A 17,299-nucleotide genomic window follows, 5' to 3' on the forward strand; every position below is an offset into this window, starting at 1 on the left:
GATTTCAATCTCCTTTCTTTTCTTTGAAGGAACAAATTGAGGAGGAGGTATTTTCTACTGCAGAGATGTATTTATCTCGACAACTTCAGCTTTCACCCAGAAGGCTCCTCACTACTACAAGAGGTTGACCAGACGAGATAAGCTGTATTATCAGTTACGGAAATTTACGGGAGCTGTTTCTCCCACTTATTGAAGCGACGTCGTTTTGTGGATCATGGTCCACGGTATAACAACTAACCAGTTTTTTGAGTACTACTGATTCTGTTACAATGTAGTATCTGTTCATAGCTACTTTCTCAACCTACTGAAGCACAACGAGTCAACGGTTGCCTCCACTGAGTCTCGAACCCACTCCCATCATCCATGTGTGAGTGTTAAACGGGACACCGGATGCCATAATTACATTATTTTCCTTTTTCATAATTCATTAATCAAAACTTTCAAAGTTCATTATTTACTCATTTAGGGCCTATGTATAGAATCAGTGCCTTATCATCACCACAGACAGAAACCTACTGCAGAGTACAAAACTTCATAATATTAAGAAAACCAACGCATTTCTACATGATTTAACAAAAAAATTAAACTGTAATAGGAAGCTTTAATTTAAAAAAGAAAAATCTTCACGAACTCCTCTAAAGTTTACCCACTCTCCTATTTGTTTGGATGGACTGAAAAGATGGTTTTCTTAGAATTTTAACAGCTACTATTGGTAGTACTAGAACTACTAATCCACTTATCAGTCACAGAAATTGGGGAAGTCGGAAATCTAAAACTCTTGGACAGTACAACATGGTCTGATTCTGTTAGTGGTGGAATAATTTCCTCTCCTTTTTGCTCTCCACCTCGAATCTCCTTCAATGCATCTACTACACCATCCATTGTAGGCCTCATATCTTTCTCTTGTTGAATGCAACCAAAAGCTAGCTCTGCTACCGAAGTAGTCATCCTCATGATCTCCTCGTCTGTCTCAAACCCGAGAGACGGATCGATCAGCTCGTTGTAAGAGCCCCTCATGATCTTGTTCATCGCAAAGTTTGCCAAGTTGATCTCTTGTTTGTGCCTGCTCATATCCACGGCAGGCATGGAAGATATGAGCTCGAGAAGAACCACACCAAAACTATAAACATCACTCTTGTCAGTGAGCTGATAGCACTCGTGGTACTCTGGGTCAACGTAGCCCGGGGTCCCTTGAGGTGCAGTTGAGACGTGTGTGACATTACTCGGGAAAAGTCTCGAAAGCCCAAAGTCCGCCACTTTCACAGAGAAGTTGTGGTCAAGGAGAATGTTAGCGGTTTTCACATCGCGGTGGATTATGTCAGAAGCATGGAGGTAGGCTAAGGCGCTGGCTGTTTCTACTGCGATGTTGAGGCGGATAGGCCAGGGGAGTGATCCTTCGTTCGCTCTTTTACCGTGAAGGTGATCGGCGAGTGTTCCATTGGAGATGTATTCGTAAACAAGGAGGAGTTCACGGCTGGATTTTGATGAGCAACCATAGAGGGTTACTAGATTGGTGTGCCTTAGGCCGGTTAGTATTTCAATTTCATTGATAAACTGTTCCATTCTCTTGCAATTGTGCTCGTATAGGCGCTTCACCGCAACTTCTCTTCCATCCCGGAGCTTACCTAAAGGTTAAAAACATACATAGTCATAATCACCATCACCTAAACCTTATAATCAATTAAAAAACAGGATCAAATTGACCCCTAAGTGAACCAGATAATAAAAAGAAAAGTTTCAATTGGTATTTGACCATTTTTTCCAAAATGCTTTTGCATCGTGCAGGGGTCCACTTATTATATGCACTTAGCCACCATATTTGAAAAAACAAATTCAAAGATTGTGGACTTGTGGTGTGAAGACCTTAGCTTCCTAATTGGACTTACCATGATAAACGGTCCCGAAGCCTCCATCTCCAAGCTCCTTGGAAGAATCGAAACCATTTGTGGCTTTCACAAGTTCTGAGTAGGAAAATACCGGAACCCCCATCTCTATACCCTCCCGATTTTTGGTTGAGAAATGTGAATAACCTCTAAGTCCCTTCTTGCGACGCCGGATAACACACATGACGGTCACCAAACTTACAGAAATGAAAGCAATGCTGCCCAGAACTGAATTAACACACTATATATCAATGTTTGGATTTCTTAATTAGTTACTAGAAGTTGTTGATAAAAGACAGGACGTGTACCTGCTATTTCAATAATCTTGTGCTTATTTTTTCCTGCAACCAATCACAATTCACACAACATCTCAACAAAATATAGCTAGAATGCTATCCAATTATGAACGGATCGAAAGTCTCTAAATGATTAATTAGACGTACCTTTAGAGCATTGAAAATTGTTACTGTTGTCAACTAAACATCGACCACCTTTGTAGTGACAACCCAAACAACTTTCAGTCACATTCCAGGTTAGACTGAACCAAGGACTTAACTTCTGAAACAAGTCCTCATTGCTTGTATTGAAATGTTTAAATGGCAATTGAATGGGTGAGCAATCGATGGGATATTTGCTACCTACTATATTGCTACCATTTTTCTTATAGAATATAGTAAAGTTTTTACACTTATTGTAACGTTCATACCCACTGAAATACCGATTATTTTCCAAACTTTCTTCGCATCTAAACAGGATATGGTTTTGGTAAAGAACATGAGATGAAATCAAAGGAGTATTTGGAAATGACAAATTCCTACTGAATGTGTCACAACTTCGATTTTGTATGTACTTATTCAGAAGTGGATCAAAAAATTTGGTAAAATCATTTCCCATTTGTAAAACCTCATATCTATCATTTCCAACCACAAGCGTGGGAGATGGTTTAGCATCACAATCTAAAATCAAAAATCCGCAATCAGGATGTGACTTTTTCGAGAAAGGAAAACTTACTTGTGAGATGTTTCCACACTTAAATTCTAGTGGGCAGCTATCTTGTGATTTGCTCTCTACTTGACAACAATTATGAAGTATGATTACTGTAAACATAATAATATGGAATGCTGAGAAAAAGTGCGCCCGAAAACCAAACTCCCCCATTTAATAAAACCAAGCAAAATAGATTGTATTTCAGTTACGTTGTTAATTAGTTTTATGCTCTCACTTCTTCTATCACTATATATATGTCTGTTTTGAATTGGATGTTGGCCTATGAGCTATGACCCCTTGAGCAAGCAATACAATTGACTTGGAATTTTGTTAAGAAGACTGATTAATTATACAATTAAGTTGGAGAGCCCACAGGAGGAATGAAAGACAGGCTAGCGTTTTGAAGACGTTTAACAAAGTAGCTTGGCATTGACGGCAAATCACGGTCTATATAACTGGACCACGGTACAAAATGACGTCGTTGAATTTTATGAGTTAGAATAATGTATTTTATATATTAAAATAATGCACATTATGTCTTAGAATAATGTACTTTATGTGTTAGAATAATTTACATTATGTGTTTAGAATAATAAAATTCTAGTGTAAGATAATGTACATTATACTTTAAAATAATATACATTATGAGTTATAAAAATATATATTATAATGGGTCGCGTAAATTTTCCTTTCTTTTTTTATTTTTTCATAAAACGATGTCGACGTAATAACTATTGTGCATTGATAGAGGAATATCAATGTGAAAGATCTCAGTAACTTCTCAGCCACGCAATTGTTACAATTGCAATCTAATGTGCTCTTGCCTTTTCTTTTTTTTTTTCTTTGTTTTTTCAATTTTGTAATTGAAATTTTCCTTTTGTTTAATTATTAATATTTATTACTTTGTTAATAATATAAATTTAAAATAATTCATTATATAATTAAAATAATATTTTATCTACTATTAGTCTATTGTAAATTATAACGTAGTATAATTCTTTCTGAATATTTGCCTAACATGAAATACGGAGTATTTTATTTCAAATTTTGTAAAATAATTTGATGAAATTTGAAGATTTTTAATATTTTAAATTAATTTATATATTTATAAAATATATAATTATAGAAAATAAATTTTGTTATCGATCAAAGAAATAATTTTTATAAGGTGATGCAAAAGAGATACAAATTTTGAAAGTGGGGAGAGAAAATTGCATGAATAGAAAGTGAATACTGATTAATCCCACATTTAATGATATGATATTTTAAAAATGAGAAAAGATTTCATGAGAAGGAATAATCTAAAGCTTCAGCTGAAGAAGTCTATCGTTCCTGGTATTAATGATGGAGTAATTATTCATGTTGATGCTGCTGTTTTTTCTGATAGAGAGGAGGGGTATGTGTCTGCTGTGGTGCATGGGAGTGATGGAGGGTATTTGGCGGCTCGCAATTGTTCAGTGAGGAGTCTTCGGAATCCTATTCTTGCGGAGGCGATGGCTGTTAAAGAGGCACTCTCTTGGGCGAAGGATCGTGGTTGGCATAAAGTTGTGTTGTATTCCGATTGCCAGCTGGTTTGCAACCTTTTGAAGAGTTCCTTGCCGAATAATTCTTATGTTGGTTGCATTGTTCGTGATTGTGTTTCTTTGAAACGCTACTTTGTTGATGTATCGTTTCATTATATTGCTAGATCAGCGAATACGCTAGCTCATGTGTTAGCAAGAGCTACGGCTTCTCAGTCTGGTCCTGGTGTTTGGTTTTCTTCTTTCCCTGACTGTATTCAGCATTTGCTTTTGGTTAATTAATATACTTGCTGTTTGGTTTTCAAAAAAAAAAGTCTATCGTTTAAATATTTTTTTATATTGTCCTTTTCAAGACTTACATTCTTCCAAATATGGACAGAAGTTATTTACCTAACAAAACAAAAATTATTAACAAATAAGTCAAAAATATTATGTAACACATGTATATCATCATCATCTAAAAATACAGTTCTTATATCGTGGACCGCGGTCCACAATGCATTGTGGACCGAGGTCCCAAAACGACGTCGTTTTAGTAAGTGGGAGACGGAGCCCCGTAATTGACACTACAGTTCATTCCAAAAGATACTGCCTTACATTTGTTTTGATATTATCGAATGAAACTGTAGTTATATCAAAAAGTAACTGTAGTTGTGTTGAAAAGAAAGTGCAGTGTATATGAAAAGATACTGAATAACAGTTTCACATTTGTGTTTGATATTATCGAATGAAACTGTAATTATATCAAAATGTAACTGTAGTTGTGTTGAAATGTAACTGCAGTGTATATGAACAGATACTGAATAACAGTTTTACTTTTGTGTTTTTATATTACCGAATGAAACTGTAGTTATATCAAAAAGTAACTGCAGTTGTGTTGAAAGGTAACTGCAGTTGTGTTGAAATGTAACTGCAGTATATATGAAAAGAAAGTGCAGTATATATGAAAAGAAAGTGAGTGGCGCGAGTTCATCCGTCTGTTTTCATTAATCAAAACGACGTCGTTTTGGGACCGCGGTCCACGATATAATTTGCGCTAAAAATATTATGTGTCAATTTATATATGTTATATCCTTGGGTTTTTGTTAGTATTTTTTATGTTAATATGCTTGTACATTAAATTTAAAATAGAAAGTGAATAGTGAAAATTGTATTAATGAAAAGTAAATAATGATTAATTTTAAATTTAATGATATAATATTTTAAAAGTGGGAAAAGATTGCGAATAGTCTATCGTTTGAATACTTTTTATACTCTAAATCGTCATTTTCAAACTGTTACATTCATAATTTGTGTTTTGTTAGGTAAATAACATCTGTCCATATTACTTTCTTCCAAATATGGACAGATGTTATTTACCTAACAAAACACAAATTCTTAACAAATACGCCAAAAATATTATGTAACACAAGTATATTATTATTATTATTATTATTATTATTATTATTAAATGATATTCAAATGAATCGCAACTACCTTTCTTCGAGGGAGCTCCAAAACCGTGAAAAGGTTCTTGTAAAGGAGCTCAATGATGTCTTGGACCAAGAAGAAGCACACTGGTTTCAAAAGTCTAGGCAGGACTGGGTTTAAAGATGGCGACAGAAACATCCATTTCTACCCTAATATGGTGGTGATAAGGAGAAATAAGAATCGCATCAGATTCCTCAAAATCCAAGGGAACTGGACGGATGACTCGACCTTGCTTTCTAACCATATTACTACTTTTTACTCCTCTTTGTTCTGCAGGCATGAATTGGATAGGGAGGCGGTGAGTCTAGCTTCCAACTATGGATCCTTTTAGAATTTCCACATCCCAAGCCTCCAGCTTAGTCCGTAGGGCTACGATTGACGAAGTGAAAAAAGCTCTTTTTGGGATGAAGAAATAAAAAGTGCAATTAAATTTATGTTTGCTCATTTAATTCCGCCACTCATCCTAAAAAATAAAAAGAATATATATATATACAAGCTTACCATTCTAACAAAATCTCCAATTAAAACATTCAAATTACTTTCAACCTTCGCATTATCCATAATGGGGAACAATTTTTGCATTGAAATCAATTGACTTTTTTAGGCTAACGTTCATTTCACACTTTTATGAATATGACACATTTTTTAGTGTGTCACCAAGCTGTAAATAATTTTACAAAAGTATTTGAAGCCCAGTGAAGGATGTCCAAAGAGCCTATCAAATCCCAATAATTATTGTGTGGACCATACTATCAAATAATGCACATTCAATATAAAAATAATGTACATTCAATATAAAAATAATGTACATTATATTCAGGGGATGTACATTATTTGTGTACTGAATGTACATTATTTTTATAATATAAAAATAATGTACATTCAGTACAAAAATAATGTACATTTAGTATATTAAAAATGTACATTTTATCATGGTCCACGGTCCACAGAGCTGTGTGGACCATGGTTCATACAATAATTTGCCATCAAATCCTGAGGTCCAGCCCAGTATCAGTTATCCATCCGGAAACGGAGGATCAAGGATGGGCATTTTAGTCTTAACATATTACAACGGATCTTTTGGTATTTCGAAAAAGCAGCCGTCGGTGCTTTGACATCTATAAAAATAAAACCATCGTTTTCTAGTGAATCTCTCAATCATCTCTCGTTTCTCTGTTCTCTGCGCTTTCTCCGAATCCCACCTGATCAAGGCAATCCACCATCGGCGGCTCTCGATCTCCAACACTTTCAATCTCAATCATCTCTCGTTTATCTGTTCTCTGCCCTAGCTTTCTCCCTGATCAAGATTCAAGGCAATCCACCGCTGGCGGCTCTTGGCGGCTCTCGATCTCCAACACTTTCAATCTCGATTTCTTGTTTGATATATATTTTCTTTTATTTCATTGTGTTTTTTTTCTCTCTCTTTCTTAACGCTCTAATCTGTTCTATTTCAGACCCCTTGGGCCCTTGCTAGATTAATTCTTGCGCGATTCTTTAGTAGTAGTGTCTTTTTGGTGTTATTAACGTGATGGATGCAGGATTAAGGAACTCTGTTTCTTCAAACAAGACTCAATCCCGTTTCCCTCTTCAGGAAGAGTATCTTCAGAGAAAAAATTCCAGTGAAAATGTATGTTATATACTTAGGACGTTCTTTTCGTAATTAAACTGAATGGAAAATGTTGAAGAGTATATATATACAGCCTTGATCTTAATGTTGCTAATAGATGTAAATTTCGCTTATCTTTTGGGTATTGAAAATGGATTTTGGTTGTAATGATATGCTTTGCTAAATGGGTTTTATAATGTAATCTGATTTAATAAATTAAGAGTATATATAGCCTTGATCTTAATGTTGCTAATTGATATATAACTTTCACTGTATCTTTTGGCTATTGAAAATGGATTTTTCTTATGATGATATGCTTTGCTAAATGGGGTTTATAATTTAATCTGATTTAATATTTTACCCAGATTATTTTTAGGGATGTGAGAAAGATTTTTACTGTACGTATATACAGCCTTGATCTTAATGTTGGTATTGACAATGGACTTTGCTTATGATGATATGATTTGCTAAATGGGGTTTATAATTTAATCTGCTGATTTAATATTTTACCCAGATTATTTTCTGGGCGGTGAGAAAGATTTTTACTGTACATATATACAGCCTTGATCTTAATGTTGGTATTGACAATGGACTTTGCTTATGATGATATGCTTTGCTAATTGGGTTTTATAATTTAATCTAATTTAATAAATTAAGAGTATATATACCCTTGATCTTAATGTTGCTAATTGATGTAACTTTCACTGTATCTTTTGGGCATTGAGAATGGATTTTGCTTATGATGATATGCTTTGCTAAATGGGTTTTATAATTTAATCTGATTTAATAAATTAAGAGTATATATACCCTTGATCTGAATGTTGCTAATTGATGTAACTTTCACTGTATCTTTTAGGCATTGAGAATGGATTTTGCTTATGATGATATGCTTTGCTAAATGGGTTTTATAATTTAATCTGATTTATTATTATACCCAGATTATATTTTAGGGCTGTGAGTAAGCTTTTCAAAATGGTCTATTTTCATGATCAAATTTTGCTTGTGCCACTTTTATATTTGATCTTGAGTTTCCACAGAAGCATCAGAAATATTGGCACACTAACTCTAACTTTTTTGTTTTGGTTTATAGTTGGATAGGTTTATTCCAAATAGATCAGCAATGGATTTCGACTATGCACATTATATGGTGACGAAAGGTAAGGAAAATCCAGCCACCAGCTCACCATCCAGAGAGGCATATAGAAAGCAGCTAGCGGAGGCCTTGAACATGAACAGGACAAGGATCCTTGCATTTAAGAACAAACCACCCACCCCTGTTAAGGGCATCCCGAATGAGTTTTCTTCTGCTGCTTACCAGGCCAAACCAACGAAACCCAAGCGCCACATTTCTCAGGTGGGGGTTCATAATGGCTGATAATACTGGAGTTTTAGTTTATGATTATCACTTTTTTTATGAAAACTTTACTTGAATTTGAAAATTGTTCTTATTATAGTTGTGGTTTGCTTATGCAGACGTCTGAGAGGACTTTGGATGCTCCAGATATTGTGGATGATTATTACTTAAATCTATTAGATTGGGGCAGCAGCAATGTTCTTTCTATAGCTTTGGGTAGTACTGTTTACCTGTGGGATGCATCTGATGGCAGCACTTCCGAACTGTTCACAATTGATGATGAAAATGGTCCGGTTACAAGTGTTAAATGGGCTCCAGATGGGAGGCATATTGCTATTGGCTTGAACAATTCTGACGTGCAGCTTTGGGATACCACAGCTAACCGATTGGTCTGCTCCTTGAGCTCTCTTGGCCTTGTTTTCTTTTCTGGAGTCACAAAAAGTTTTTTCTGATATTTTTTCTTATGCTGTCTGCTGCAGTTGAGAACTTTGAGAGGCGGTCACCAATCACGAGTCGGGGCCCTTGACTGGAACAACCATATACTGACTACAGGTGGAATGGATGGTCTTATTAATAACAATGATGTCCGAGTGAGAGCACCTATCGTAGAAACATATAGAGGACATCATCAAGAAGTCTGTGGCCTGAAATGGTCTGCCTCAGGCCAGCAGTTGGCTAGTGGAGGAAATGATAATCTCCTCCACATATGGGACAGATCAACTGCTTCTTCCAACTCCTCGACAAAGTGGCTTCACAGGTTTGAGGATCACACAGCTGCTGTTAAGGCACTTGCTTGGTGTCCATTTCAGGGTAACTTGTTGGCCTCTGGTGGTGGTGGAGGCGATAGGTGCATAAAGTTCTGGAATACCCATACTGGTGCTTGTGTGAACTCAGTTGATACAGGGTCACAGGTCTGTTCACTGCTTTGGAGCAAGAATGAGCGTGAATTGCTAAGCTCTCATGGGTTTACTCAGAATCAGCTTACTCTCTGGAAATACCCATCAATGGTTAAGATGGCAGAGCTTACTGGACATACATCCCGAGTTCTTTTCATGGCTCAGGTTAAGCATCTTTTCTCTATAAAATATTAAACACAGTGAAATATTACTCTCAGAGAAAATGTGGGGGGAAAAAACAAACATGTTTGCTAATAATTCTCTTTTAATCTTTTATACAGAGTCCAGATGGTTGCACAGTGGCTTCTGCAGCAGGAGATGAAACACTGAGATTCTGGAATGTTTTTGGAACCCCTGAAGTGGCAAAACAGGCTCCAAAGTCAAATCCTGAGCCATTCGCTCACATCAACCGAATTCGCTGAATATTACAACCCTCGGCCTGGTTTGGCATTTGATATCTTCTCAAGATCCAGATACAGATGATGATATGGCTTTACAGTCAGCTGGTATAGTCTGCTTTTTTACATTTTCTATTCACAAGTTTTTACAGTTTCAGACGAATTGTGCTTGTATATTGGAAGCTATAAAGGATCTGGCATTTTAATATTTCATTTTTCAAAAAAACAAACAATTTCTTTTTTTCACTTCAGTAGACATATACTGCACCGAAAGAAAACGGTACTGTGGCCATGCTTTATTCTCATAGTGCACAAGTTATTGCAAAAATGGGAGATATGATGATAAAATATGCTGATGAGTTCATAAAGAACCTGACATTTTAAATTTTCATTTTTTATTTAAAAAAAAAATCTTTTCTACTCACTTTTTCAGTAGGACATATTGCTATGGTGTATATGCTAGCATGCTTATTTTTCCTTTTCTTGTCAATACTGAAAAGAAGCATTTATTGAATTTACAACCTTAATCACCAGCTTGAAGATGGAAGAAGCATCCAAGTAATGTGAAAAGCACTGGTCAGGAGCTGATTCACATCCATTTCTTAGCGAACACAACTGAAAATGGAAAAGTACTATTTGGAATCTTGTTGAGAGTCGTCTTCGAATGCATTTTTGAGGCGAATCATTTCAGAACAGCCAGCACTCATCAGATAAAGGCAGTTGTGGTGTGGTGGCCAAGCTACTTCATTTATGAAATCAGGGTACCAATGGCTGAAAGTTCCAAGCAATATATACTCTAGCTTCAGACAGTGCAGAGTGAGCGAGATGGGAACGTTTGCAGATAGGTGCGATGAGGAAGAACCATATCCTGCCGGCTCCTCCAACATTTCCTCACAATAGAAACAGAAGGGTAGCTCCAATCTAGTTTCTGTGCATATCAATTGTGAACAATATCTCATTTGTTTGTACATTTCTTGTTGTTTTGATGCCTAATTAGCTCAAAAACATCCTGCCCCAATGTTTAAGATTGGTATGTAAATTCTATTTCAGATAAATCCATTTTGCAAATCCCATTTCAGATAAAGGTCAATATCATTCATTCTGCTGAAGAAGGCCCTTTGCTTTCTCTCTGATTGATTTTGCTTCATGGTGGGGAGAGGGATTTTTCCCTTCCAAATTCCACAAGCCTCCTACCATTCTTACCAGGGTAATTTTTAAAGCATGCCTCTACTGAATCTAATTATTTTCCAAAGCTTTTATAGCTTAACACAATGCATTCATGCCATTTATTATTTATGTTAGATGCTAACTTTGTTCCAAACTAATGAAATTTTTAAGGGAGCTGTGCTGATAAAAAACTTAGCTGCCAAAGAACCATCTGCGCTTGGTTTAGACTCATATTACAAACAATACTATCTATGCTTGGCTGCTGCAGCAGCAACCATTAAGTGGTACTGTAAACAAGAAATGTTCATATTTTGTATCATTTCTCTAGCTATAATTGACAAAAACATGATCCTCACCATGTCTTGATATTTGCTGACAGACTTCCATTTTAGTGCCATTAACCTGCAGTGATTTAGTATTATTTCTCATAACGAAAAAAAAATTTGGAAGGGCACTTAGTGATGCTTTTTATCTTCAATTTCTTTCAGACAGTTGATTTTCATATATTACAACAGATGTGTGCATACTTTCTGATGATTGTGGCTTAAAATTTTGCTTAATCTCTGTGTATGCTCAAGGATTGGCCTATACAGTGTGAGGAGTCACTGATATTGCAAGTCTTAGAATATAATTATCTTAAGCTACCAGGATTGTAGTGATTTATTCTTGGGCCTGTGAAATATATGAACTAAGATGCAAAAGTAAAGCTCTCATTTCCGAAAAATAATACCAAAGGCCAATATACACTTTTCTTGCTTTTTCCTGATTGAGATCTGTAGCTCTTAACACAAATATTATTTGTGTCATTCATAGGACAGAAGCAGAGAAAGGGGTCATTGTTACAAATCACTCATTGCTGGTATGTGCTTCTTTCTTTTACATTACTCAACCTTAACTCAAAATAAATAAACAGAAAACAAAGGAAGAATCTACTGCTGGAAATGGCCAAGAGTTTGGATATTACTAGGGAAATTGATTAATTTGCTTTTATACTTTGTTGTTCACAATATGAACTGCAAGCAGCAGTATGAATGAATCCATAGTCATCAAAATCTGATAATTCTTGCCTGATTGTGATATACAAGAACAGTACATAACCAAAGTTGAAATCTTTCTATTATTAATGGCATGAGGCTGGAGCTGTTGGTTTATTTCATTCCTCACAAATGTGTAATTAAATAATGTTTAATCTACTTGGAATATTTTTTTCAAAAAAAAAAAAAAAAAATGTACTTGGAATACATCAAGCTTTTGTTGTATGCATAATTATGGCATATAACATCAAATTAAGTCTGCACTTCCAACTGAAACCAATAGTCCTGCTTCCGTTGAGGTGAAATTATGCAGTTTACTCTGCTTTTCTTCCAGGTCACCTTTAATGGATCATTTGACCACATGAATATTGATTCTTCCAGGTAGCCTTGTTAATATTGGTTTATACATTACTGTAGATTATTAATCTACAAATTCCTACCATTATGCCTGCAATTGAAGTGCCTTTTCAGCTATTATACATCATTGGAATTGATTATAGATTCTAGTGGCAAGTGTTGGGAAAATATCTTGTATGAATGTTGTACTTGTTATTTGATGTCAGTGTCCAGAACTTGGAGATAATAGAGCCAATGCACTCTGGCCTTTTGGGGACAAGCAACAAGAAGAGAAGCCTATTCCAAATGCTTAAGACAACCAAAACTTTTGGAGGGTATGTTAACTGACAGATTATTGATCCACGGCATTTTAACTGATATCCCAGTTTGTTGTTCATTACATTAACTGTCTTCTATAGCATTTTATACTGCATTTTATCTTAGTCTTTTATGGCATTTGGCATTTGGCATTTGTTCTTTAATAAAGCTAAACTTTATATCAAGACATATTTCTTAATTATATATGGGATATTGTAACATAGAAAACATAAAGCTACATGAGAGTGTTTGTGCTTGTTTATAAGCAATATGAAGGAACTCATTAATAGCCCTTGAGTAGTGATCTATCATGTTTAGCACCTGGAAGTTTTACACATTTCTTAAGTGCGGCATATCACTCTTTAATGGCGAAAGGGGAAGCTTCATATTGATTTTTTATTTTTGTTTTTTGTTTGTTTGTATTTTGTTTTGTTTTGTTTTGTTTTGTTTTGTTTTGTTTGTTTTTATTTTTTATTTTTTATTTTTATTTTTATTTTTGAGAGTATAGGTAATACCAGTCTTGGTATAGTCTGTTTCTCCATGTTGCTTACATCCCCTCTTGCTATATTTACTACTTGCTAAATTATGCTGCTTACATCTTTTGCATGCTGGAAATGTCTCTTTGGTTAATTGGTTCCAATCACAGTCAACATGCTGTGACATTGACAAAGGAAAATGTCTCTAGCTATGTATAATAGAGTATGTGATGCTTCCTTGAAGTTTCTCAATTTTCTTAATTATAATTCCCTGTAGGACTAGACTTCTTCGGGCAAATATTTTGCAGCCATTGAAAGACATTGAAACTATTAATGCTCGACTTGACTGCCTGGTCAGTGCTCACATTGCTCATTAAGATGGGATTCATGCCTAAGTTCAGTTCTTTAGCCTACAGTTGAAATGTGATTGTTATATCATTTGTCCACAGACTATACTGATTTAATCTTTGGTGATGCATCTTTAGCCTAACTTTTCTTTGGATAATAATCAAAATAATTTTCAATGAATTCGCTTTGCCCGCATGTGCCAGGTTTAGAATGTGAATTTGCTTTGTTAGACATGATTAAACAATAGTAGATGTCTATACTAATTTTTTTTTAAAACTTGAACATTAACTTGGTGCCATTGTCTATTTGCAGTGGGTCTGAATCCAGCAACGGTTTTTGCGTATGTCTTTAACACTTCCGTCTAAGCATGGTTGGCCAACAAATAATATTAATTTACATTCGACGCACACGATTGTCAAGTCATGGGCACACACTACGTTAAATGTAGGCACACAACTGTAAACATACGTTTTTCCTAACAACTAACACATACTAATTTATGGCGCAAACACTTCAGTGTTTAGTTTGTATCCAATTCGTTTAATACTCTCATGTTTTCATCAAACACACAACTCAGACCTATTGCATGAATAAACATATATTAAGGCTTGTTTGCGTAACTTACCGCTGATGTTTGCCGTCCCAAATGTGTACTCAGAACCCATCCGTTGCTCGTCATCATCCATGGCGGAATTCGCTTGTAGCGGTTTCGTTTCCTCCGGTGTAGCATTCGGCTCATCCATCCTCTAGGCTCGGTCGTGCCTCTCGCTGATTGGAAATGAAATGAGTGTCTACCATAATTATAGTTCAACCCCAACTCTATGTTTATTAATTACCATCCTTCCTTAATTATAATTGGTATCAAATCTTTTCTTTGCCCTCAATAATAATTTCCAGCTATTATTTGTCTTATTTTGGCATGAATTTAATTGCTTAATATGCATGATCTCAGCTGTGCAATATATTTGATTGGATGGATATGATTTGTCCTCATAGTCCTCTATTAATAGGTGTCCTCATGTGAATAAGGGCCTGAAATTTGGGAGCAACGAGAAGGTGTGGCACATAATAAACCCACCAATTTCAGTTTGCGTACGTTTAGTCATGCTCTAAGTCAAATGGACAAAACAACATCCGGGGTTCTTTAAACTAAATGTTGAAGTGGCCATTGTAAAATATAATTGCAACATCAGATGCAGCTCATGGAGGCTGGAAATCAAGAAGGTTGGTAGGGAGCTTGGTATTAAAGAAGCAACGTGATGATCAATTTGTTTAAGCTAAGGGATTAGATCACATTAAAAAGTTATAATTAAATTTATATTGGTGTTTCATCTGGAAATCAAATTTAGTATGAAATTATGACATTAAAAAGTTATTATCAAATTTATATCAACTAGTATTTACACCCGTGCGATGTACGGAATGGGTTTGTTATAATATATTAAGAATATTTGAATGGATATACAATTATTTAAATTATAACATCAAATATTATATAGTGCAAGTGAAGATATGAGTTGGGTCATTTATGTTTGTTGATGTTACCATTGCTTGAATTCGAGTAAATAATTGCCCAAATTAATAGCTAATGTGTAGATGTAGGCATGTTTAGAGATTTTATATATCATTGTTAGAGATTTATGGTGGAATATCGATATCAGATGAACCATTGTTTACAACCCCTGCAATCCCATCTCCGATGTCTGCAATCCATTTTTAAAACCAATCAACTGTATGTCTATCTTCCTCTGAAGCTAAGGTCCGTAGTCTCAAGTTCTTGGTCAACCTTAATACCTTGCAATTTGTCCACAGGTATGAAGAATTAATAGTTGCTCCGACAACTTCTGGTCTTGTTGCTTTCGGAATAACAGGTAGGATATGTCTAAAATCGCCGCCCAAAACTACTATCTTTCCACCAAAAGTCTTTTCAGCACTACCCGATATGGCGAACCTCAATATGTCCCTCATGGTTTTGTCCAAAGCCTCAAAACAGTATCTGTGCGTCATCGGTGCTTCATCCCATATTATCAATTTGCTCCTTATTATAAGCTCAGCAAGGTCACTACCTTGCGATATATTGCACGTGGAATCTTCGTTCAAAGAAAGTGGTATAGCAAATTTGGAATGCGTCATTCTACCTCTCGGCAACAACAAAGATGCTATTCCACTGGAAGCAACATTTAGAACAATATCACCGCGGCTCCTTATCTTTGATGATAACGTTCTCCACACGAACGTCTTGCCTGTTCCCCCATAACCATACACAAAGAATAATTCACCTCCATTTGAATCAATATCATTCATCATAGAGTCGTAAACATTCCTTTGTTCATCAATCAATTGTGTTACCAATGTCTCATGCTCTATCTTCAAAGATTCCTTGTCATACGGCAACTCTTCGGCTATCAACATGTTTTCACTCAAACCCATGCTACTTTCGTCTGGAATTGGCATTTCCGGAAAGTCTTTCAAGCTTTTTCCCCACGAAGATAGCAAATTCTCCAACTCCATTAGAGCAAACTGTTTTTTATCTGAATCCGATAACATAAACTCTTAAAAGGCAAAAAAATAAAAGAAACAAAAACAAATAACAAATTATTTTATTTATAAATAATGAAAAGCAAATAACAAAGTCGAATAAATAGATTGGAGCTCGATATACCTGGATTTTGCAAGACACGTCGACATTGAACCTGTGCATCCTCGGCAAGAAAGTCCCAAAAGGCATTCCAAACTACTTCTGGCTTACTGAGTGAACTTGAAGTGAGAAATGTAACAAATAACCTTCGCAAAGCATACGCGGATGCCCAGTAACTCGAATCAAATGCCATCAATGTACTCCTTGTCATCATCTAATAATCCATATTCATAACACGCATCCCTAAACAAATTATGAATGACTCCTGCAACAGTGCGAATATCTTCATGGCTAAAAGGTCCGCGTACCAAATTTAAAAGACATCTAAGATAGTATAACTCTCTACACCCTGGCGGAACATAGAACAATCGTCGTATGGAGGATCTTAAACCGACTTCATGACTGAAATGAGACATTGTACTACCGAGTAAGTTTGGTTACATATGGAAATGAGACATTGTACTACCGAGTAAGTTTGGTTACATATGGTGGTTGTAAATAGTACTACCGAGTAAGTTTGGTTACATATGGTGGTTGTAAATAGTACTACCGAGTAAGTTTGGTTACATATGGTGGTTGTAAATAGTAAGCAGTTATCAAATTAATGTCACCTTACAATTGCTTCATTTTCTTCTTTTTTTAGGATTTCTTGTTTTAATATTATTGTACTTTTAATATTATTTTATTGTTTTAATTGTTTTAATGTACAATATTTTGGGCGGGAAATAGGATTTCGTATTGGAGGATTTTGTTTTTATAAGTATTATAACAATGTACTAATCCTAATGTATGACAATGTTTTGATGTTATAGGATTTCGTGTTTTAATATTATTGTACTTTTAATATTATTTTATTGTTTTAATTGTT

The 17,299-nt window shown here is 35.3% G+C and overlaps 2 protein-coding genes across 2 annotated transcripts; one reads left to right on the plus strand and one right to left on the minus strand.

Moving 5' to 3' along the window:
* Positions 1 to 620: 620 nt before the first annotated feature.
* On the minus strand, positions 621 to 3,016 carry LOC116015836 (LEAF RUST 10 DISEASE-RESISTANCE LOCUS RECEPTOR-LIKE PROTEIN KINASE-like 1.1). Its single transcript, XM_031256003.1, has 4 exons — positions 2,327 to 3,016; positions 2,192 to 2,224; positions 1,887 to 2,111; positions 621 to 1,625 (listed from the first exon to the last, which is right to left on the minus strand). Exons 1-4 carry the CDS (start codon positions 2,988 to 2,990, stop codon positions 697 to 699), a joined length of 1,851 nt encoding a protein of 616 aa, XP_031111863.1. The 5' UTR covers positions 2,991 to 3,016; the 3' UTR covers positions 621 to 696.
* Positions 3,017 to 7,007: 3,991 nt separating this feature from the next.
* On the plus strand, positions 7,008 to 11,223 carry LOC116014969 (cell division cycle 20.1, cofactor of APC complex-like). Its single transcript, XM_031254943.1, has 6 exons — positions 7,008 to 7,487; positions 8,557 to 8,820; positions 8,940 to 9,209; positions 9,300 to 9,881; positions 9,998 to 10,222; positions 10,649 to 11,223. Exons 1-5 carry the CDS (start codon positions 7,389 to 7,391, stop codon positions 10,136 to 10,138), a joined length of 1,356 nt encoding a protein of 451 aa, XP_031110803.1. The 5' UTR covers positions 7,008 to 7,388; the 3' UTR covers positions 10,139 to 10,222; positions 10,649 to 11,223.
* Positions 11,224 to 17,299: the final 6,076 nt, after the last annotated feature.

Source organism: Ipomoea triloba, chromosome 4, assembly GCF_003576645.1.
Source record: "Ipomoea triloba cultivar NCNSP0323 chromosome 4, ASM357664v1".
Classification (NCBI taxonomy): Eukaryota; Viridiplantae; Streptophyta; class Magnoliopsida; order Solanales; family Convolvulaceae; genus Ipomoea; species Ipomoea triloba.